Source organism: Dendronephthya gigantea, unplaced genomic scaffold (assembly GCF_004324835.1).
Source record: "Dendronephthya gigantea isolate DGI-Jeju-01 unplaced genomic scaffold, DenGig_1.0 000064F, whole genome shotgun sequence".
Lineage (NCBI taxonomy): Eukaryota > Metazoa > Cnidaria > Anthozoa > Malacalcyonacea > Nephtheidae > Dendronephthya > Dendronephthya gigantea.
Window position 1 is genome coordinate 217,511 of NW_021163074.1, and position 24,362 is coordinate 241,872.

Sequence of the window (24,362 nt, forward strand, 5' to 3'; positions counted from 1 at the left end):
GGGCTTTGGATTGATTTGAGATGCCAGGGATTGACTGACGTCACGAGGCGCATCAACAAAACGGATTTATCAATATCATGCGTCTGGGCGGTCTGGGATCACTTGTCCCCGATCTGTATAAGAGCTTAAAATATATAATTTATTATATCTATGGGAGTACTTACTTTTACCATCACGTGCACATCGTTGTTCCCAGGTTTTCAGCGTACTGCGTGTAGGGCTAATCAGGGGTAATTGGTAGATTTTTGCACAGAGGAGATATGGATATCAATCTCTCCTCTGTGATTTTTGTAAACAACTGGTGATTAAATTGGTGATTAAAGTTACATCATTGACACCCAATCTTACAGTTAGAATGGGAACACTACAGCCAACTTCCAACAGCCTCGTTTCCAGGCTTTTTAAAAATCCTTTTAAAAAAAAAAATTTTTTAAAGAGCCTGGGAACGAGTCTGGGAACACCACGTTTATGATATGAAGAGCTTCACGAGAGCAAAACATAAGTCTCCTAAAAGTTAACAAATTCACGAGTTATTAATTCACCATGCAAAATTTCAAGTATACCATATGTTATCAGTGTGCATAAGCAATGCAAACAACAAATCCACGACCCATTTAGTATTAAATTTAGTACTCAAAATTACAGTTCATAAGATATTTAGCAATTTAAATTCGAATATAAAATATTTCTAGCATACTATCCCCGGTCCGTTTCCAGACCATCTATAGTTACTTATATTTACCTATTAGTTAAATTAGTCACTTGCTGGATTCGCACGCGGCACTTGAACTCGCGCACACCTATATTTATTTGAACTTACAAGGAAAACTAGCATGGTAACCAATTAAAAGTCATTTTACGTATTAACATAACGTATAATATATATATTTGATATTAGAAACTGTTTTGCTGGAAACTGGGTTTTTTTGGTTCAAGAAGCATAAAAATTTTGACATCGGTTTTGTTCCTTTTCCTGGTGAATAATGATATCGAAAACGCGCAAAATTATTGCCGGGAACATTATTAGCCAGGGGTTGGGGGTGGCGTTGGTTGACTTGAGGTTGAGTTCCTGTTAGGATACGGTTCTGCTTCGATCGCACATCGAATATGTTCTAACCATCTACAAAAATAGACAAAATTTAGTAGATCAATTTGCTTTTCTTTCGGGTCTATAGGAACAACCGCTGGATCATAAAAGTATATGTGCTAAACGTTTAAAGTCGGAGGTAGAATCAAACCTGTTTTTAACAAAAGATAGTAACTAAAATCAGCCGAAAAACAGCTGCAATATTTTTTCATCTGCCTTGTTAGATTAAAACTTCATACACCATAAGAGCGCTAAATAAGCTACTCTGAGACGACGGCGTATTGGTCGTATTTATACTGATCACTTCATATATCGTTTTTAAATCGCTGCCTATACTTTGCCACCTGGGTTTGGGGGTATGGTTAATGAATTTAAACACTATTTAACATTATCAAGTCACAAAACAAAGGCAATCACATATAAACTGGTTTAATATATCCACATATATCCGGTGGTTAAAAAGCCCCATTTAAAACCTACAGTCAATTTATCGGGCCACGGCACGGCTAAAATGGGTACGCGTACCCAATTCAATACCGGCACGGGTACCTATTTTAGCCGTGCCGTGTGGATAAATTGAGTGTAGTGTTAACAAGGATACAGATCAACTGAACTAAGAACACATACTTCTCCAACACCTCGTCGTTCTCGGCTTCAAAGAAAAAGGAACCATATATCGGGTGCAAAATTTTAAAGACGTGTTTTCTACTTTTATCATTTTCGTCGCACTAAATTGTAAATATAAAAAAATTACAGTTATCTGGAGTTGATGTCTGTGGGGTTTTTTAACAGGTATTGCTATTTGCTACTGATTACGATAATTCGCCAGGGTTGTTCGTTTGTCCGTAATGGACTATAGGCCTATTATTTGGGTCCATCTTGGAAAAACACACAACAATTGTCTGCCGCGGTAATGGTTTATGAAGAAATGCTAGCTCTATGAATATTTAAAACAAGTTAAACATCTAGTTTTTGTTATTTGAGCATGAGCTTCATACACCACATCGGCAAATGCAATTTCAAGCCCAAATAGAGATTGCAAAGAGATTGCATATGTATTTAAATCATGCATACGACTTACCACATTTTCATCCTGCAGCGAAAGACCAGGCATTGGGATCGTAGTTTGAGCTTTTACATCCTATTTTAAAAAAAGGTTGATTAGACCTGAGAGCTATTCAGCAATATGATTTCAAAATGCATAAATCAAGACAAAAATATCTAGTTACAAACCTTCTTCGCCTTAAAAACATGAAGAGTAAAATCATCTCCAAGCCTACACCAACGCTTTGACCATGCCTTCGTGCTATCACTTTTAAAGTTGAGATATCCATTTAATACAGAATCTGCAAACTTTTGAACCTTACGCCTTCTCCTTTTTATCTCCGGTTTATTTGTTTCTTCGGGAGCAAGTATTTTGTAACAGTTCACACAAACTCTATTAATTTTGTTATCGTCATATTCGAGTCGAGCTTTATAACTTGAGCAACTATTGCACACGATTTTACCGCAAGCCCGGCAATGGTGACGCCTTCGTATCGCGGTGAAGTGAATCGTACACGTCATACACATGGTGACAGCGTCATCTCGTACCCAGGTTGGCGCGATTTTTCCAATATCATCTTTATTCAGAGTCACCTGAAGACAAATAAAATTGGTTGGAACACAACACAGAGGTATGAAATTACAGATGAAATCAATTTGCTATCGCCACCGCAAGTTATGACTTCGTCAACGGTCGGACACCTCCGATAACCAACTGCATGCACATGCATGTTCAACAAACTGTTCGAAACATTCAACTTCTAGCAGTTTCTAGTCACTTCGTGATCTCTGTCCCAGCATTTATCCTTCACTGTTATTATTCATTTGGGACCGGATGTACATTTTTAGGAGGTATATCCGTAGAATACACGATTATAACACAAAATATTGGTCAAAAGATTTAACCAACTGTATAACAGGCCAAGAATTTTTTTGAATTTTCAGGCCCACGATTTTATCCTCTGAAGGAGAAGAGAATATACAAGCCTACAGGCCAGGTAGCCCCAAAATGTTTTTTCTTCGCCACCCCAAACTTCTCCAAAAGCCCCTGGGCAAGTTTCAGCAGGAGTTCATATTCAATTCTACACAGAAATCTTGAAATGAATAAATATATTTGATGTACCTCGCGGCCAAAGGTGCTATTCCTGTCAACTGCATTCTTAATGGCTGCTGTAAGAGTCGATACCCATTTTTCTTTCTGCTCTACCGACGTCGCTTTAAATTCGACCACTTTGCTTTTGCTACAAACTCGGAAAACAAGTTCACGGTTCTCTGTCTCTTCATCGACGTCCCCAAGATAGGTCGACAACAACTCCAGTGTTTGCTTCGCTTTGTATTTACCTGTAGTTGGGACTTTAGTGCAATAGTATAAGGCATCATTGAACTAAGATGGTAAAAAATGATATTTATTAAATTGAAAGTCGTGCAGGTAATCTGTTTAACATCGATTTGAAAGGCGCAGTAATTCTGAACGAACTTATTCTGTTTCCAAAGAAGAAACTATCTGGTGAGATGAATTGAGAAACTGAAAGGTAAAGGAAGAGGGAATATTTGCCTTTTAATCCCACGAGAGGTGGTTTGTGGATGGATGCCTACGCCTTTTCAAACAAGACTTTGTAAACTTTCTACACGTTAAACCAGTCTCTAATGCACCATGCACAAATGATGTAGTCTCATTAAAACTAACAAAACCTGAAAAAAAATATCTGATGACTCACCAAAACAAGAATTCTTGTCATAATTTGAGCATTTCGTGCTGAAATCTTTATCAATTCACCTTCCATTATGAACTCCTACAACAAGTAGAAAGACTATTTTACAATAAGATGTCAAAGTTTTGAGGCCACGTTTGGACTGGGGCACAGGCTACGTTGCTCCCTGAGAAGTTTAAAATTGTCAACAATTATTTCGCCCCCCTACATCCTCATTACACTCCCCCCTTCTGAAATCAAATCCTGCATCCGCCCTTGATGGTTTCTGTCCGGGTGGTAGCGTAGCCAGAATGACAATTAGTCCTGCTATGCTAAAGAAACTCACTCGACTCGGGGTTACAATGCTGACGCCATCGCCGAATTTTTCTTGCATTTCTAACATTTTCTGGAAGCGTTCCTTGACGGAAAGGGAAAATTATCGTATTATTTTCGCTCGAAATCTTATCTAAGTTTGTACAGGATATCCAACAGTGCATATATATATATATATATTTTTATAACTGGCTATAGGCTTTCCTTGTTATATGTTTCTAATCGTCTAAAGCTCTTCCTGAAAACTGGGAGCGATTTCCCTACTTACTGTTTTCTTCATGCTGTCATTAGCGTGGTTCGCCGCAGCAGATATGATCTCGAGTGCCTCTAGAAATCGCAAAACACCAGATTTTATGGTAGAACCAGCGACCGATTGTTCGGGAAGGCGTTTAGCTTAAATGGTGGGTAAACCAAAGTTTAAAAACACCCTCATACATCTTGTGAATGATTGAAATTTGAACCTGCGTCTTATGCATTAGTGTACTTTCATTGACAATTAAGCAATTTACATCGAAATATTGCAGCTCGTTGTTCAATAAATAGATAATTTTGTGTTTAATTTTGAACTTATCCACCGTAAGCTAAACGCCTTTCTATAACCGGCCCCAGAAGGAGATTGGTTTGAATAAAGTTGTGATTATCAAACTTACTTTTTGACTCCTCTAAATCTTTGGAATCCTCGGGTAACTTGGAGATATAATCTAAAAAATATATAAAACGATATATCTTATTGATTCGTCAAAATGTTAACAATCCTAAACCTAGAGACCCTTGTTCCTAGCACTCAAGGCACATGGCGCGGACACGCAGACGCTGCAGGACACATGCACGCTATTAATAACCATGTTACATAGTCGGTTGAAAGATCACCACAGTAAGATATCGTTATTAGACATATATGCTGTTCAGTAATAGAACAAGAGAACTATGAAACCAACAGACTAGACAGAAAAGTTAGAAAGTCTTCTTGTGCTTACCTGTCAACAGCAGTTTGTAGCGTGGAACTCGCTGTACAGGGGCAAGCATGTGATGCTCCAATGTTAAATTGTTGCATTCCTTGTCGGTTTTCTGAAAGAAATGAAATAGAATAACTTTAGTGGTTAGGACGTTAGCACTACTCAGAATGTGTTTTAGATATGATAACTCGACGAAATACGCCCTTCAGTGAATAATGCAACTCCAGCCATTCCGTTCTAGCGGCGAATCCAACCTACGAAAGTGCGAATCCATGCAGGAGCGGTGTTTAAACTAACAGTCATGCATGCAAGTTCATTTACTGAATTAATTTTAACACTTCTTGCGCAAAAAAATCTTCTTGCACAAAAGAAAAATCTATAATTTCTACCGCTAATATCACAATACTCAATAGTACAAGAACTGCTTCCCTGAAGCCAACTGCATGAATCGTCAGCGTAGCCATATTTTTCATTCTGGAATACCTGTATTTGGTCAATGATGGCAGAAAATTTCTGAGATTTAAGTTTCCATCTCGACAAACTGCTCATTGCCTGGTCAAAATTTTTGACGTACTCAGCATACATCTACATAATGTAAATTTATGTAATTAATTCTCTTTTTATTACCTTGTGTCCCATTCTATTTCATTCCATTTTTATCAGTCTTAATTTATCCGCTTCATTACTGTCAACCATACCTTCAGAAATGGTGCGAGGGAGTTAAAAATATCACCAACGCGAGGGTTTGTATCCCTATAAAAGTTGAAATGGACGTTATAGACAACATTCACATTGACAAGATGTTTCACACTATCAGACAAGAATGACGGAGACGGACTGTGCAACAAGAAGAGTGGAGACAGACTTAAAAACATTAAAGTAGAGTAACATTTAAAGCATAATTAATAAAGACAATAAAGTGAACTAACCAGTTTTGCATTCGTTCATCAAGTTTTGGCAGAAGAAAATCTCGATGAAACTGGTTAATGGCAGTAATATTTGAAAATATTTCTAACAGTACTTCTTTTGGCACGATGCCTTTTGCTCTGCACTCATTCTCTAGTCTGAAGTGGAATACCTACAAACGTAAATAATAGGGCCATTTATACGAGGAAAAATATGTCGCGACTTATATAGGACGCGAGGCTGCGAAGCTTGTTTTACGTAAGACATGCACGTCTCCCTATTAACGCCGTTTTAACGCCGTTTATCCAATTGCTCAATGCCAACAATTTGTACGAATAATTGTGGGGGTCCGACCTTTAACTATACAAGGGCTACAGTCTACATAATCATAACAAATGGAGTGTGGTGCGAAGAGGCGGTTGAACCCCAGGATTTGGAAAAATATATGAAATTTGGTCCAAATGAAAAGTGAGGAGCGGGTCATGCAGTCTTTCTATTTAATATGGCATAGTGTATGGACTATGGTATGGGTAGTCTAGAAGTAGAACGGCAATTCGAATCACCCAAAAGCGAGACAGCACATTTTCGCTGAACTCTGCAAAGCCAAATAAAAACACGTGTCCGAATTGAACTAAAATTAGATCATTGTTTTACCTCATCAAGGAGCTTGAGTGTTTTCACGTACCTTTAATAAATAACAAAAAAAGAGTTCAAACCCTCGACCTTCACAAATATAGTATGGGACGTAAATTTCATAGTTTAAGAGCACAACCGAAGTTTCGACATTTTTAGGTCATAGACAGCTCGCCCTCCCCGCAATACACCTACCTAAATTTAGTCAAATATATGATGAACTTACGTCACTTCAGTGGTCAGAATTTCCTTTGCGATATTAAACAATTTCTTTTTCCGTGCATCCAGAAAATTCTGAAATATTTAAAAGGAATAGAATGTTTAATGGATGAAATGGAAAAAAGGAATGGAAGAAATAAATTAAGTATGCATTGTATAGATTGATGGGTATCTAGTTCATTAAAAGATACACATAAACTTTGCATTTGAATTCTGAACTGAATATTTTCAGTCGACGATTATAGTAAAAAATACAATTTTTACAGAAAAACAAAAATTACAAATAGGAGCTGGAGAATGGACATTTTAAATTGAAGGAAATTTAGGTGATACAGTGCAGTCCGAGAAAAAAGCAGTACTATCTTAAAATGCTTATATATCTTTAAAAACGCAGCTTGAGAATAAAATGCGACATACGACCATGCTTACCAGATCAGGGATATGCTCTAATTCATCAAAAATAATTCTACTTTGTCGTTTATCTGCGAGATTATTATCATGATCATCACTGTCATTTTCACTCTCAAATTCATCTGAATCCCATCCATAATCTTCATCATCAACTTCTTCATCATCTTCTTCATCACCATCCTCATTAGCTTCGACATTGTCATCCACATCTACTTCTACCGTTTCTTGACCTGTATATCAGTGAATTAATAATTATTAAAAGAAGGATTTTGAAAAAATCTATCATATCTCTACTTTTCTTACCATTTTCATCATTACCACCTTCTATTTCATCATCCAAATCTATTCCTATTTTTTCTTCAATAACAAGCACCTGTTCTGACTGGTCTTCAAGACCTATATAATTAAATAGTTATATGCAATGAGACAATTGTATAAGCAATGAGATAACTACAAAAATAACTTTTTGAATATCAGCAACAATCTTCACCTTCTTCACCACCTCCCATCTTAGCATCATCACCCAGTCCTGTTTTTTCTCTGATAATAACCTCATCTGTCTGGTCTTGATCACCTGTAATTAATATTTAAAAAGAAAATTTTACATATTAGAAATTTTGTGTTCTTCTCTAACATATTTTTTGCTTGGAAAGTGAAAACATTGTAACTTAACAGTATTACTAACAACTGAAACATTAGAATGCTGCAAAAAATTGGCATACCATTTTGGTAAAAATCTTGTTCATGGTTACTCCTTAGTTTACCACACTGTTCTTCACTGTCTCTTTTCTTCACTGGTTTAGGAGCAATGTCTGGGGGGCTTGAATCGCAACTAAAACCTTTATGCTTACCATTTTTTGCAAGAATTGGTTTTGGAGGAACAGCTGGTTTTGGTGTTTTACAAGTCTGATTACTGTTTTGGTCTTGGTGGTCTGTTTCAACATCCGGTTTATCTGGTGTTTGAACTGGTTTGGCAGGAGGTGTAAGATCCTGGTTGTGAGGTGGATGCACATTATTTTTTAAATCACTTGTGCTTAGACTTTCATAAAAAGTTTTGAACTTGTTTACATTATTACTAGCTGGTAGATTTCCTGTACTGCTGCCTTTCTGCATTTTCCCTCAGGACACTGAAACAGGGATGATCTTTCAGCCCACTAGAGGGAAAAGAAAATACTAGCAATTTGGTGATTTTCCACAATAAAAAGATGGTGTGGCATGTCATTTGCCATTTTGTCAATAATTATTGGACTAGGGAGCTAGAGACACCCTTTGTTTCATGAATCACAATCTAGCTCATAATATGTAACACTAACATCTCATCCCTTTGTCAAGATGTTACAATTCAAAAATTGCCCTCCATCTCCAAAAGCATTGCATATTTTGTAAATGGCTTAGCTTATAAAAGGTTTGTAGGCTGTCCATATGCTAACAATTGATGTGTTAAATCTAGCCTTCGTCTATTTAGTAGGAACCTAGCATAGAAATATATTACATTCAAAATCAAATAATGAAATATTCATAACTTGCTGGGAGGCTAAAAAGGGAAGTTTGAACTAAATAGTGAAAGTGGGATACTACAATATATATTGAAATATTATATTTTGAAAATAAAAGGCTTTTGCAGAATATAGACAGCTAGCACATCAGATTAATTTTATTTAAGCATAGGGAATGTAATAAAGGGTGAAAAACCTAACTAGCTGACTGACTAGAAAAACTACAACTAAACTAAATATTTGCTAGAATGTACGTCTATTGCGTATGGTGATATGCACGGTTAAGAAGTGAAAATTAATAATAGACAATCATATTCTTCATGTTTCTCAGATGCCCAAAACAGCCTGTTTTTGCCCCATTTGTTTCAATATTAAATATACAGTACGGTTTTTGATATTTTCATAATAATTTAAAAACAACAACTTAATGTATGCGAATATGTCTCGAACTTCAAACTTCCGTGTTTAATAGTTAAAAATGAAATGCATAATACAAACTACCACGTTTGCTGTTCACTGAAACAAACTTGCAGAATGAAGACCTGTATTTTGTTTTGAATATTGGGGAAATATTGCAGAAGTGGATATCTAAGGGAATCGGAGATAAAAGAAATCGCCATACTATATAAAGAGTCCATAACCATTGACGGCAAATATATATTGGCAAATGGCAACTTATTATGAAAGTGAACGACTATAGTCAAACATAGGGAAATTGGCATAGTTCCTTATGTAATTATCTTATAAAATGTGTGTAAAGTAATTTTTTGTTAGCCTATTATAATGATATAGGAATCCGATTTCATAAAACATTTCAAGTAGGTACACAGGCTAGTCACTTGTGTACATTTGCATAGTCTATATTTTCACAACGATTTAGATGTAAACTTACACAAACATTAGGTAAAAAGCTAAATTTAAGGAAATAGCAGTTGTCTAGAAGCTACTGACCTTGATTCCACATTAAATATATTGTGATAAGAATTCGCGTCTACTTTTGTACCAAAGAGCTGAAAATATATAAACAGTACCGAAGAAGTTTCTTTAACATTCCGATTCGGGAGCCGAAGTAAATCACTCAATTAGTTAGAATAAACGTTATTTCATTAAAATATTCTTACCAATAAATTGCTAAGCATATACACTCGCATTACAACTCACGCTGCACCAATAGCATAAAAATTTGCCTGAGAAAACCATAATAAAATTTAGCTTGGTTTCGCCATGCTCAGACCAAACAGGAAATTGTGACATCTACAACATCCACAACAATTAGAGTAAATTGCAAGCGCGCTTTAGCCAATCAGATTGTAGCTCTCTGACGTTCTCCTGTTAAATGGAAAAGTATCAATATCGTTCACCTACATCTCCCGTCCCCCAATCTTCAAACAACCAGCAACCACCAGGAAATTATGCAAGTTAGTAAAAGCTATAACCTGTGTACAAGACGCATCTTATATTTAAAAATTACTATTTAACTGTTTGCGATAGCGAAATTCAGTTGACAGGGAAGTGTGGAAACGGAAACAGCGAGGTACTTTGGTCGGTAAGGAGACACTTCTCTTACATACTCTACACTGCTAAGATACGAATCGCTGCATACGCGTCTTACACACATCACGTCATACACGCAGGTAAAGTTGGTGGTGAACGTCTTATGGTCTTAATAAATCGATTTAAAAAAAACCTGTGGAAATCAAATAAATAAAAGAGTTAAAGAAATCATCATTCCGAGTATATATTTAAATATATACCCGGTATGATGATTTCTTTAATTCTTTTTTCTATTTGATATCGTTGAAATTTTACTGCATCATATGCATGCATAAAAATGAGTATGGTAAACATTTATACACCTGTGGGTCCCAACAGAGTCCTTAGGCATTCAAACTCTAACCGAATTGCATTGTTATGGGTGATTTCAATAGTTTTCGGTTTTTTTGGGACACCCTGTACGTATAGTGGACCAGGAACTGCGTGACCGAGTTTCTGAACTGCATTGTATTTACAACAATAGGGAGGACAATGTATTTCTAATCGTTTGCGTATTCTTACATGTGCGAGCGCGCAGGGGTGCCCACATATCTCTATATTACGCTGAATGCAGCCTTTATGTTTTCCAATAAAGCGCCTGGGTACGAGGCTGGTATTCTTATATATAGGCTGAATATTAATGATATATAGGCTGAATATTACCATTAATATTTATATATTATTTGCTGCACATTTTTATCACTTTCAACGAACACCGTTTTGGTTTGCCCCTGAAATAGACACTGTTTTAGCCAAACGAAAAGGAGGGAAACCGGAGTACCCAGAGAAAATTCCTATAAAGGTAACCTGAATTTCAGGTGAGGTGATTAAATTCGAGGTGAGTCCCATTACTCCCATGCAATGGACCACTTGCATAATAGACCAACTTTTGATTTGGGCGAAAAAAAGGAATTTCCGAAAAGTGCTTACGAAACTCAGTAAAATTGCCAAGTTTAGTTTCGAAATGTTGTAAAGTGCCGTTCGCATGGCTATATTTTCCGTACTATTTGACATTTTGCAGCCAAACTTGCCAATTATACTAATTTCGGTATGCTCTTTTTAGCTGCGGTGATTTATTTCCTTCTTGTTACTTCGATCACAAGTTAGTCTCTTATGCAAGTGGTCCATTCTCAAGCTTTGTTAATTCGATACTACTCATACTAGCTTTTCACTTGTACAGCAGTCTCGTCGTCCATCATCTGATCCTGCGACGATTTCCTAGAATCCTAGTACCAGTTAATAAACGTGCTGCGGTATTTTGGCCTCTCTGCAGCCTCCGGAGTATATATTTTGACACACTATAATTATAACAATGAATAACAATAGTCCAATCTTGAAGTTATTAAAAAAGCATGAATGATTAGTTCACGACAGTCCCGAGATAAATACTTCTTTATTCTTGAAATGTTCCTAATATGATAATAAGGTGACTTGATACGTTCTTCAAAGTTTAAAACAAAAATAACCCCCAAGTTTCTAGCCGAGCCAGTCGGCACAATTCTGTCATCTCCCACCATGATATAGTTCAAGGGAGGCATCGGACGATAGCGTGAGTGGACTAATATATTAAGTTCCGTTTATTCACTATTTGGTTTCAATTTATTCAGCATCAAGCAGTTCCTTAACTTCCTTTAATATTTCAAATATACATTTTTCCATGCGAGTCTTAGATGAAATCAATTCACCAGGATCATTTGTTTTGAATGCGATGTAAAGTTGTCCATCATCAGCAAAAAAATAAAAAGGGAGATCATGACGCCTAGTCACATCAGCAAGCGGAGCAGTGTAGAGTGAATGTAAAAGCGGACCCAATCAATCCCAACAGATCCCTGCGGTACACCGTACACCACATTCAAGATCACGCAATAACGAATCTGCTCCCTCAACCCGAACAAACTGTTTCCTAGATATAAGATATGAAGTAAACCAATCCAACACACGACCCTTTATACCAAACCGCTTGGATAATCGTGTCAATAAGAATATAAGGTCGAATGATTTACGGGTATCGAACGCTGCTGACAGATTGCCTTCGCACTGCACTCGCGAATACAAAATGTCATGCACGTTTTTGTACGAAATATTATTCATCGTTTTCTTGATGGTCTAGAGAAAATTAAAATACTCGACCATTATTCTCCTTCTAAAAATACAATTTCCCATGCATTTTTATGTTTTTTTAGGCGCTCAGCGAGATTTTTGTTCCGGACTATTGTCATTCAAGAAAGAAAATTCAAGTAATGGGGTCCCAGATCACTTGTATTCACTCCGTATGCACTGGACACGACCTATTATATAGCTCAGTGGACACAACCTTAAGATGCAAAAACCGCAAGTCGTAAACTTGAAATCACGGAGCTAAACAGAAGAGTGCTCAGCATATATCAAGCAAAAAAGCTAAATCACATGCATATTTACATTGCGATGTTTGCTGCATCTATAATAAGACTTTTTTGCCCGGCCCCCGCAAAAAAGTCTTTGACCCTTCTTTAGCCCCCTTTCTTTTTCAAAGACACTCAAGGGCCACAGGACATCAGTCTTTCCCTAAAGATTACGCCATAAGCATGTCGTTCGAGTGTAATATGCATGTGTACCGAAATAGGGAAATTGTTTGCCGTTTTGAGAACTTGTCTATATGAATGGGAGCATTGGAATAACACATTCGTTGAACGAATGCAGGCAAATGCATTGGCAAATTCGCACAATAAACAAGAAAAATCAAGCATCAAATCTTCCATGAAACCCCATGGAATCCATGCTCTTAGTTTGCCCTCCCGTCTTACTAAGACTTATTTTGATACCTTAAATTCTTCTTTCGTTTCGCTGAGTCTCGGGTAACCCGGCTCATGTAAGCGGCTGTTTACATATAATAATTCAACAGGAGGAGGTAACTTGTGTGTACCTCACATGCGTTTTGATATTTTGATACTATTCATGTCTCTATATGCATTTTTGTCTATTAAATATTGATTAAACCTAGTATATTTCATGCCGTGATCATGTTTAAATTGATGGTGGAGGTCTGAATTTGTGGGATGTCCTAATGGGTCCATTTCTCTATATGCGTTATGTCGCTACGTGATCATCTTAATTTAATTTAATGATCACATAAAAGTTACGAGAAAAGGCTGGAAAGAGAGACCTGATTGCAGATTGTCTTTGTGGGCTTTAGTGCAAATACATCAGGGTCTGTCACTATCATATGCACAGTGTTTCTTTCTTATGCTCAAGGCCAATCAAGGTCCTGACTTTGGTTTGGAGACCTTTTATACGCATGATGCTGAAACAACATGACAGAATATATATATATATATATATATATATATATATATATATATATATATATATATATATATATATATATATACCTTCGTGAGGTGGTTAAAAAAACAAAAATGTCACACACAATATGTGCATTCACTTGTCACCAAAACAGCAGCTGCTAAAATAAAAGGAAGATCTGCATGACGTTTCGTTCTCAAAAAGGCCTAGCTGTGTCAAATCTTGCAATTTTCTAATAATGGTATTAGATTTGCAGTCCCCAACTGTATGTATAGTAACAAGAAGTCTGTTTTGTAGCTGGTTTTAAGTTTGCTAATTTTCAGGTCAATCGCTAGCTCAGGTCAGCTCGGGGCGAGTGTGAGTCCCTTAATTAACGCTGTCACACCCAGATCCAAAACAAAGACACCTTGTTGAGTATCGAAAATCGAGGCTATTATTTATTCACAAAACGACACGTAGAAAAACCTTTGCCGTCTCAACTACATAGTCATTTGCGTCGCGTCGCCGAAACAAAAAGACAAGAAAGGTGAGGTCAGTTCAATTTTTTTCAATCGCTGCATAGGAATACGGTTATTAATTCATTATTAACTTGGGTTAACATCTGTACAATCTTAAAAGATTTCTGAATTTAGGTAACCCGCATACCACACGTACTTATAGATATGTATTTCTCCAACAGCAGGATTAACTGAACTAAGATTTGACCCTTTTTATATATATATTTTTCAAATCAGCAATCGGCATCTGAGATTTTTACAACTCCAAGAAAGCTTTATCTAAGTGTAAGACGTTTTCGTATAAAGCCATCGAACATTCAATAAATGAGATATTTGAAACTGAGAACAGATTTAATCAACATGGAATTGCACTACGGAATTTATGGTCAAGGGAGGTACGCCCTCTTCGAATTGCTCGCATGTGAATTTCACGAAGTTGAAAATGGGATGAAACCATCATTTCAGCTTAAATCGATTAGTTTATCTTAGTTTATTTTCCCAACGTAACAATAATAAAGCAAATTGTCTTGTGTAATCTTCAATAGAAAGATGGACACTACAAGCGATGAAACTCAATGTCCGTTTTCGGACATTCCAATTGATAAAGCCTATGGGCCAGAAGTGTCAATGTTTCTGCATTGTCATTTGCGTGGGTATGATCGTTATGGAGAAGGAAAGGTCGCAGATAATGGTAATGATATTTTCATTGGCATATTTGCGCGAGAACGAGATTACTATATTAATATTGCGCACATTATAACCTATCCCCAGTTCAGCTCGCATGATTTCCGTTCAAATCGACAGGGATGCTGTAAATGAGAGATAAATATAAACATACACACACGTTGATATTTCCGGACCACCTTAATTTTTAAAAGTTCTTTGAATACCTTTACCGACCATATCGCTAACTATCTATATATAAGAAAAGAAACAATTAAGTTCGCATGCAAATGTCTTTCGAGAGCGATTTATAAAAAAATCATGCACTATGCATTTCATGAAACTCTTCATATACGATGTTTCCTTCAGCGTTTTTAAAATATCACCTGGCATGACGTGGATTTGATATTTGCCACAAGAACACATGAGTAAATATAATTTCTGGCCATTCGCAATCATTAATTACTCTTTTCCTTTCATGTATGACATTTCGTGGAATCGAGTTAAACTATAGTACAGGTGAAAACATCAATCACCCTTGTCAGAATTTGCACATCTGAATCAACAGTCGTATATCGTTGCCGAGTCGAGAATTCTTAACTAGAATAATTTTCCTAGAATTTGTTGTGAAGTAAGTATTTTAAGCACAATTTTGCTTAAAATAAGTAAAAAGAGATAAATTATTCTGTCAAGAATAAATTTTACTTGAAATAAGTAAACTTGTTCGAAGCAAGAATATGACAGTTTCTTAAAACAACTAAATGTTGTAGCTTGTATTCTCATTATGAATTTTGGTATTCCTAAAACAAGCAAAGCTTCTTTGTGGATTCTGAGCAAGAAAATATTGTTAACTTATAAAACATTCAAAAAAGCTTTACACTCCTTTGCCAAGAATACTAATTTCTTTAAAATATAGCTATCCAAAGGAGCATCTTAATTGTTAGCTTCACAAAAAATGAATTAGTTCAAACAAGCAAGAACATTTTTAATATTCCTACTAAATAACAGTTAATAACCGAGCGACGATTCCCAGGTGTGGATCAATCATCAATGCAAAATAAGCAACGCTCTATCCAAAATTCTTGTCAAAAAGAGTTTGTTATTTGTTTATATCTTTCTATTCATATTTAGAAGAAATGAAGGTTTTTATGCCTACTTCAACATCCTGAGTGCGCTTAGTTCGTTTATTATGAAAATATATTTTTTAAATCCCGTAACTCGTGCAAAGAACTGTGGATAGGATAGCACCGCGCTCTCGATGCGTGCCGGGAAACACGCGCCAGATACGGGGCTGTCCCGGGGTAGCGTCGCTTCGCAAGAAGCGGGTTGTTGTTTTTTCCTTTTCGAAGTATAAATCGGAAAGTATTTTAAATCGCTTATTCGAATTTATATTAAATTTTACTGGGGCCGGTTGTATCAAACCCGTTTACCTTAAACGCGGTTTGATAGTCAAAATTATAAAACACTCTTACAACTCTCTTGAATCAGCCAACTTGAATATTATGCACTCAATTTGTAGTTGTAAGCTGTATCCTTGTATTAAGGTTAAAAACATTTAGTTGCTTGTTGAATAAAACGATCGACTTGCTTTCTATTTTAAACTTAACCACAGTTTAAGCTAAACGGGCTTGATATAACCAGCCTCTGGCCATTATGTCGCAAGATTTCCTGGGAAAGATTGCGGAAATTGTTTTACAGTGACTGCATAAAAATCTCAATCTTCTCAGAGGTAAGGATTTAAAATTATACGCGCAAACAGACGAAAGCTATATTCGAACTTGCCGCGTAAAAGTGTACGTATTAAACAGATATATTCATAATTTTAATCCTCATTCCCACTACTACAACACTATAAAAGGGCGGCCGCGTGCATAAAACAGCCGAACCTTCAGTGGACACACGGAGTAAAAATCATGTGAAACGTCGGAGGAAGCTCAGCACACAACAGAAAACTAACGAAGATCCGAGGCAAGAGCCGATCCAGAAGAAAACATTAACGAACATTAGTTTATTCATTTTGCGAACATTGTATAAAGATCCTACTACCTCGCGTATAAATAAACATGCAGCTATACTTAACACAGGCTTTAAAAACTTTCTGCTTATGTTTTCTATTTTCCAAAAAAAATTCTATTTATATCATTTCCATTGACATGTATGATATAAAAATACCTTAACGGCTTCTTAACACAAACATATACCAATAGTGATTATAACATGCATGTAGAGTTATCAGATACTTCGCTGAATGGCTAAAACAATTATCAACTGCATGACTGACCAAATATATATATTACCTGACTTCGATAACTGCAAAAAAAAGGAGAACTTGGGAGGCTGGAACAGCTTGGGACGCCGGAAACAACTTTTTCAAAGTCTCAATCATTTTTCAACAGTTATTTACTGAAAAGAATAAAGACAGAAAATGAAGACAGCAAGCGTAATTAAAGTCACTCAACATTTGTTTAGAATACTACGATAAATATGGAGCTCCGGTGAACAAGGAGAACTCCTGGGAAGAGGGCTATCATGTGGTCGAGACAAAAATAGCAGGTGTAAACGATCTTATAATGGCGCTCAAAGATTTGGATTTCCCCCTCTTTGCTGGAGTGGGGGGAGGAGTTCACATTTACAAACCGATTCACGATGAAAAGCCATGGAACTGGACTGGCTGGGTACCAAGAAAGAGACGTTGGTGTAATCAAGGAAAGTTTTTCAGCAACAGGTAGGCTTCAAAATGCTTGAAATATCACCGGGTAACGATTTTCACTGTTGCTTTACCAACTAAAATCGACCCAAACGCTGTAGCCTGTACGCTTAGCGTTAAGGTTAATGAGAGCCCATAATGAGAAATTGTAAATTTGGAACATTTGACTAATACACTCAGTAAAACCAATAAGTGTCCCTGAAACTAAATCGTAAATCCAAAGGACAATTTTCAACAATAAAATGTTTAATCACTTTACCAATATGCTCTGTATTATCTGCAAAGGTATTACCTAACTCTCCGTGGCAATGAAGTCCAGAACAATCTCTGGGATTACCACCCTCATGAGGAAAAGGAAGGTGCAGCCATCACTGATACAGAGTTTGAGCAGTTGGAACCAAACGATAGATACAGAGGGGGATATTGGTTTCATCGACAGCCATTTGGTCGTTTTCTGCATATCATTGCCTTAAAGTCACACGAGGTGGACCCAAAGGTACGGAATACTTAATCTAAAAAAAAGGCAATGCCCTATGTCTTTCATATCGGTTTAATGCTTTGTAGACTAACCTTTGTCCGAGATACAACTACATCGTTCATCCCTTGGCATGCAGAGCCTCAATTCATACAATCCCAGACAACAGCGTGGATGCAATGCAATGGTGCATTATTAATATGCCCGAGGAACAACATTTTGGAAAAGGAAAACCGTGGGGTGAAAAATGCCACGGTTTGGAAATATTCAATGATTTTACGTAAGTCTTTTGTCTTTTGATCTTTAAATGAAACTTATTATGTTGTAATGTAAAAGTTAAAACCAGAACCACAAAACCTAAGTTCGCAAAGCATCATGTTGGCGTAAATACACAGACTTACTTCAAGGCATAAGGAAAGTTTTCTCTGTACAATTTTCGATTTTTCTTTATATGATCAAAAATTATTATACTCTGCATGTAAAAATTTCACTGTAACATTCAACGAGAATGTAGTGAACAATATATTTTATCATTCTTATGCTCCAAACTCAACAACATGAAAGATAACTTCAATATTTTCGACTAAATATAGGTACTATTACTCCTACCAACCAATTGAGGATGGTGGAGTGCAAAACAGTGAACTCGGTTACGACAACGAACGCTCGATCGATGATGACCACCAGTATTACTACTGGTTCGACACCTACCCAATGGAGTTTGCAGTGTTTCTTCTAGATTCGGCGCTGGCCAGGGGAGTGTATTTACATACAATGGCCGCCAATGATGCTTTTTACCAAAGTCATGACGAGACGAAAGAAGACGATCAGGATGAGGGTTAGTACAACAGTTAGTGCACTAGCACTGCCACTGGCACCACCATGAATTCTTTGAGGCAAATTTTAGGAAGATCGGTGATAAATTGAATTTTTTCCTCTTCTCATTGAATTTTAACAGTTTTAAAAAACGTATACTGCAATAATTCGGTAGTTGGCCATTATTAGAGTAAAATGTCTTGTGACATCTGTGTTGTGTGTTTTGTAAATTCTTTCTTAAATCGTGAAAAGGGAAAGACTCGAGGAAGGAACAATACAAGAAAGGAGATCCTAAGGCGGGTGTTCTAGACCATCCTCCACTGAAATTTGAGGAGCGAAAGGGTGTGAAAGAATCAATTTCTTCAACACCAGCAAGTACAGGTAGGTTCCGTTCGTACTCAGCATGTGTATGCCAGCAATCTCAATGGTTTTGGTCAAAATAACGTTCAGCCCATGACGGTTACTATCTATACATACGGCTAGGAGCCGGAAAACGTTACGTCCGGCGGTTTTGGTAAATATCCCTACTTCTCGTTCTTCTCGTGTATATTTCTCAAGAAATTATAAAATATATATAATCACCCATTTGCAAAAACGTGGGCCGCAGATAGATAGATAGATAGATAGATACTCGAAGTCTAATTAGAATTGCATATGATTACATTTGCATGGGATTTCAATCATATTACACAACATATTCAATTCTAATTAGATTTCGAGTATCTATCTATATATCTATCTATCCGCGGCCAACGTTTTTGCAAATGGGTGTATATATATATATAATATATATATAATATATATATTATATATAATATATAATATATATATATAATTATATATTACTACAGAAAGCGCAACAGAGGAGATTACTAAAGAAGAGAAGGCTATCCAGAAATTTTGGAGAACATCACCGTACAAACATAGAACTGTGTTTGGTTATGTTACACTGATCGACCCAGCTCGTCACATAAAGGAGACAGTTTTTGCAAGACAAGATGGAATCCCACTTATGAGACTCGATGAAGGGGAAAAGGCGGTGTTATTTCTCTGCTACAGGTACGAGCTAGCATTTTGCAATGCAACATGCAGCACAGATTTTTGAAAACATTTTTACGTTCTTATTTCAGGAATTAGTAATTTATTCAATTATGATAACCCATCACTTGATCAGAAGTTGCCTTACAAGATTAAAAATCAACCAAACCCCAAAGAACTCTGTCATGAAATAACTGGAGACATGGAACTGTTGTTTACTTTTCTGCCGTGTACAGAGAAGAACGCTAACCTGATTTGGAGGTAAGCTAGAAAAAATATACCCTGCATGTATATACTTGAGAATTCAATTTTTCAAGAGTTTGGACAAAGTTGTTTCGCTTTGTATTGGACTTTTTCATTTAAAGATGGTTCAAAACCAATGTTCTGGTATATAGGTATACTATCATGGTTGAGACTTCAGGCCACGAACTGGAAACAACACATGGCTACTTTAAGTTGGATGATAAAGGCCCAACCAAACTGGACTTAAGGTCGTATGTGAAATATCAAGTAAAGTGGCTGTATTTCACTGCTATCAAAGCCAAGAACCCACAACACAGGGCGTGGCTACATGCCATTAGAGGACCAGCGTTTGGACCACCTGTTTTTCATGGTGAGATTAAATAAAGAATGCGTTTGCAAAGAATCAAGTTATAAATGATTTCTGAAGCAATAAACAAGTCGGGAAATGAGCAAAATAAACGAAATTGACCATTTCCAACAACTAAAGGGTGCGTGAAAAAAAGCCAAAAAGCATTGAAATAATCATGTTAGAACTTAAATGTCAAAGCATGCACTCTGTTTTGACCCATGATAGTATAAATGTTTGGCATATGATAAACCATGCAGTGCTAGTTCCCTTTTTTATTGCTTTTGTCGACGCGAGCGTCAACCGAGAAGTTAAAAACAATGGAAATGGACTAGCACTAGTCTCTTTTCTGATTTGAACTGGTTTCAAAAATTGAAGGTCGAGTTATCGTTACAGTTTTCATAAGTTTATAGCAGTGTCGTCGTTGGAATTGTATTTTATTCATATATCTATTCATTCATATATCTATTCATATATGATTCCGAAAACATTTGCTTTAAAAAAACAATATAGGAAGAAACGAATCATTGAATATTCACCTCCGAATTAAGTTTTCAGCGAAGGCCCTGCCTATACAATCCTCTTCAACACAACAATTAAATGAAGAAACTACTCTGTGAGGGACCTCAGTGTGTAAGGGACCTATTTTCTCAATCGCAGTTCGAATCGCAACTTACACTGGCAGCTAAAATTTAAATCAATACGCGACTCATCGTGCTTTATTACGTCATGTAGATCGCCAAATATTGGTGTAGTATAAAATATTTGAGATCTCTTCAAAACTCTATATGTATACTTCAAATTGATTTTTCTTTCAGCAACGCTTCCTCCACTAAAGCACCGTGTTGAAGAAACAGAACGGAAATATAATACAGTTCTCCCGAAAAATGTCATCGTCCCAACAGCTGTCGATCCCAAAGGCCACTTAATGAGAATGACATTTGTGTCTACTTCATGCAAGTTTATCCCCTTCAACAAGACTTCACAAGCGATAATCCAGACATTAAAGAATCCTCCGATCTCATCCCGCCCAGAATATTGCAAAGTGTTCATGGTTATTTCAATTTGAGGAATGACCACCCAACACGGCTGATTCTTTGCGCTTCTTGGGACCAAGATGCAATGGTAATAAAATCCTAAATGTTTTTTATATCCGTTTACAAAAGAGCATAGCTAGTAGTTTGTAATTTCGCATCTTTGTGAATGCGATTATGCACCGTGTTCGCAGGGTTGCTTTTTGGGATAAGGCACTCTTTAAGGGATGAGGGGTCTTAGTGATGACATTTGCATTATCTGAGCTATAAAAACCATAGAACGTCTCGTCATTTGGAAAAAGGCCTGGCCTATTTCTGGGGCCGGTTGTATCAAGCCCGTTTATAGCTTAAACGGTGGATAAGCTCAAAATAGAAAGCACGTCTATCGTTTCTAAGCACGTCTTATCGTTTTTATTCAACAAGCAAACTAAATGTTTTTAACCATGATATAGGGTGTTCATTGTACCACTGTTACCGTTTCATTCATTTCTTATTCTATAGAAAAAAGGTGTAGACATGGTCAATTTCTACACCATTGATGCTGAAAATGGCCAGCCGAAGCCGATGCCTCCAGAGATGTTCAAACCATTAAAAACCTGAACACGATGTCTGACTGAAAGCTTGTTTGAACTTTCTTATAACTTTATTTCACCTTATACTTGTATTTTAGGTTTAAAGATTGCTTGCATTTAAATGTTAACAAACTCTGTTTTGCAATGAATAAATGTAATTTGTCTAAAAAACCTTTTGTGTGAGAACTGCTTTGATGTGCCAGCCTGGTATAATTTTGTCCTATAAGTGTGCATACCATATGAATGGAATCATTGGATATAAAAGTTTAGAATATTACAAACATCCGCTCAATTGATCTTGTTACGAGAACCGCAGTGCCGGCGTTAATGCTATGCATATATATATTTTCTTTTCTAAACGCTATATCATTATTGTAAGCTACGATAGCTACGCTACATTTAGATTAATTACTGCGGACTTTCGCAGCAGGAAAAAATCAAGAGGAAGTCACAGACACAGAAATCTTTTTCCAAACTGTAGACTGTAGTACGAACAAGTACGTGTGTGTTTAAAGACTTCCGCTAGAATTTTTTTCCTACTGCGACTAAATATATATACAATAATATATTGATAGCGTTTATATAATTATAGAAAAGAAAACATGACTGAGTATATATAAAACAATTATCGACGGTCAGAGACTCAGCTCAGGATCTCTCAGTCGGCTGAAATCGAGTGATCACTAAACTATGCATGACTAGCGATAAATGATCCGCAATCCACACCTATACCATGCACCGACTGTTATAAGATCATGTCATGTCAAAACGAGTTTTATCCCTAAATGTATGATACCATGATTGCCCTAACATGTTCTGCCAGATGAAAAAGTTCTATCTGAGGACAGAGATACCGTAAAACAACTTAAACTGATGTCGTGACCATATGAATCCGTGCATGTAAGACTTTCTTTGACAATTATGAATTCGTGATCGTGATCATGATCATGCGAATCCGGTATAAACAGTATAGTGTAAACAGGGCCTAAATAAAAACTACTGGAATAAGAATAACTGGATTTAATTTTTGTCAAAAGGCAGAAACATTCGGTCATGCAGCTAGACAGGGCTAGACGGCTTAATTGGGCGGGGGGGGGAGGGGTGTATATATATATATATATATACATATACAACGTTTAAGAAGGCTATATTTACACATAAAAACTACAAATTTGTTTCGAAACCACTCCAAAGTGAGTGCTCTCTCGTCAGGTCTGACGTCAGACCTTAAACGTTGTATATAGCTCCTTTTGTTGAGCACTTTTATGACAAAGGAAACCATGCATGCACCTACCGATATTATATATATATATATAATATATTATATAATATATGTATATATATATATATATATATATATATATATATATATACCCTCGCTACGTGAGTGTGAGTCTCTATATATACCCACTACGTGAGTGTGAGTCCCTTAACGCTGCCACACCCAGATCCAAAACAAAGACACCTTCTTGAGTATCGAAAATCGAGGCTATTTTTTATTCACAAAACGACACGTATTGCCACGTAGAAAAACCTTTGCCGTCTTAACTCCGTAGTCATTTGCGTCGCGTCGCCGAAACAAAAAGACAAGAAAGGTGAGGTCAGTTCAATTTTTTTCAATCGCTGCATAGGAATACGGTTATTAATTCATTATTAACTTGGGTTAACATCTGTACAATCTTAAAAGATTTCTGAACTGATTTTTTCAACTCAGTAATCGGCATCTGAAATTTTTACAACTCTAAGAAAGCTTTATCTAAGTGTAAGACGTTTTCGTATAAAGCCATCGAACATTCAATAAATGAGATATCTGAAACTGAGAACACATTTATAATCAACAGGGAATTGCACTACGGAATTTATGGTCAAGGGAGGTACGCCCTCTTCGAATTGCTCGCATGTGAATTTCACGAAGTTGGAATTTGGAAATGGGATGAAACCATCATTCCAGCTTAAATCGATTAGTTTATCTTAGTTTATTTTCCCAACGTAACAATAATAAAGCAAATTGTCTTGTATAATCTTCAATAGAAAGATGGACACTACAAGCGATGAAACTCAATGTCCGTTTTCGGACACTCCGATTGATAAGGCCTATGGGCCAGAAGTGTCAATGTTCCTGCATTGTCATTTGCGTGGGTATGATCGTTATGGAGAAGGAAAAGTCGCAGATAATGGTAATACAATTTTCATTGGCATATTTTTGCGAGAACGAAAATACTATATTAATATATCGCGCACATTATAAACTATTCCCAGATCAGCTCGCATGATTTCCGTTCAAATCGACAGGGATGCTGAAAGTAAGAGATAAATATAAACATGCGCACACGTTGATATTTCCGGACCACTTTAATTCTTAGATGTTCTTTGAATACCT

General features: G+C 36.5%; 2 protein-coding genes across 3 annotated transcripts; one reads left to right on the top strand and one right to left on the bottom strand.

Annotated features, from left to right (window-relative positions):
• Positions 1–585: 585 nt before the first annotated feature.
• Positions 586–10,056, bottom strand: LOC114530523 (FYVE, RhoGEF and PH domain-containing protein 4-like). 2 transcript variants are annotated; one of them, XM_028552087.1, is made up of 22 exons: positions 9,898–10,055; positions 9,728–9,786; positions 8,349–8,434; positions 8,003–8,270; positions 7,771–7,854; positions 7,584–7,676; positions 7,299–7,510; positions 6,877–6,944; positions 6,672–6,702; positions 6,041–6,189; positions 5,810–5,864; positions 5,595–5,696; positions 5,133–5,223; positions 4,806–4,856; positions 4,424–4,482; positions 4,169–4,240; positions 3,850–3,924; positions 3,255–3,515; positions 2,321–2,725; positions 2,169–2,228; positions 1,715–1,815; positions 586–1,120 (listed from the first exon to the last, which is right to left on the bottom strand). In XM_028552087.1, exons 3-22 carry the CDS (start codon positions 8,391–8,393, stop codon positions 1,024–1,026), a joined length of 2,379 nt encoding a protein of 792 aa, XP_028407888.1. In that variant the 5' UTR covers positions 8,394–8,434; positions 9,728–9,786; positions 9,898–10,055; the 3' UTR covers positions 586–1,023. The 2 variants fall into 2 exon arrangements, with proteins under 2 accessions (XP_028407888.1, XP_028407887.1); XM_028552086.1 differs by having other exon boundaries at positions 8,003–8,434; positions 9,898–10,056.
• Positions 10,057–18,133: 8,077 nt separating this feature from the next.
• On the top strand, positions 18,134–19,192 carry LOC114530533. Its single transcript, XM_028552102.1, has 3 exons — positions 18,134–18,213; positions 18,527–18,771; positions 19,002–19,192. Exons 1-3 carry the CDS (start codon positions 18,134–18,136, stop codon positions 19,190–19,192), a joined length of 516 nt encoding a protein of 171 aa, XP_028407903.1.
• The last annotated feature ends 5,170 nt before the right edge of the window (positions 19,193–24,362 follow it).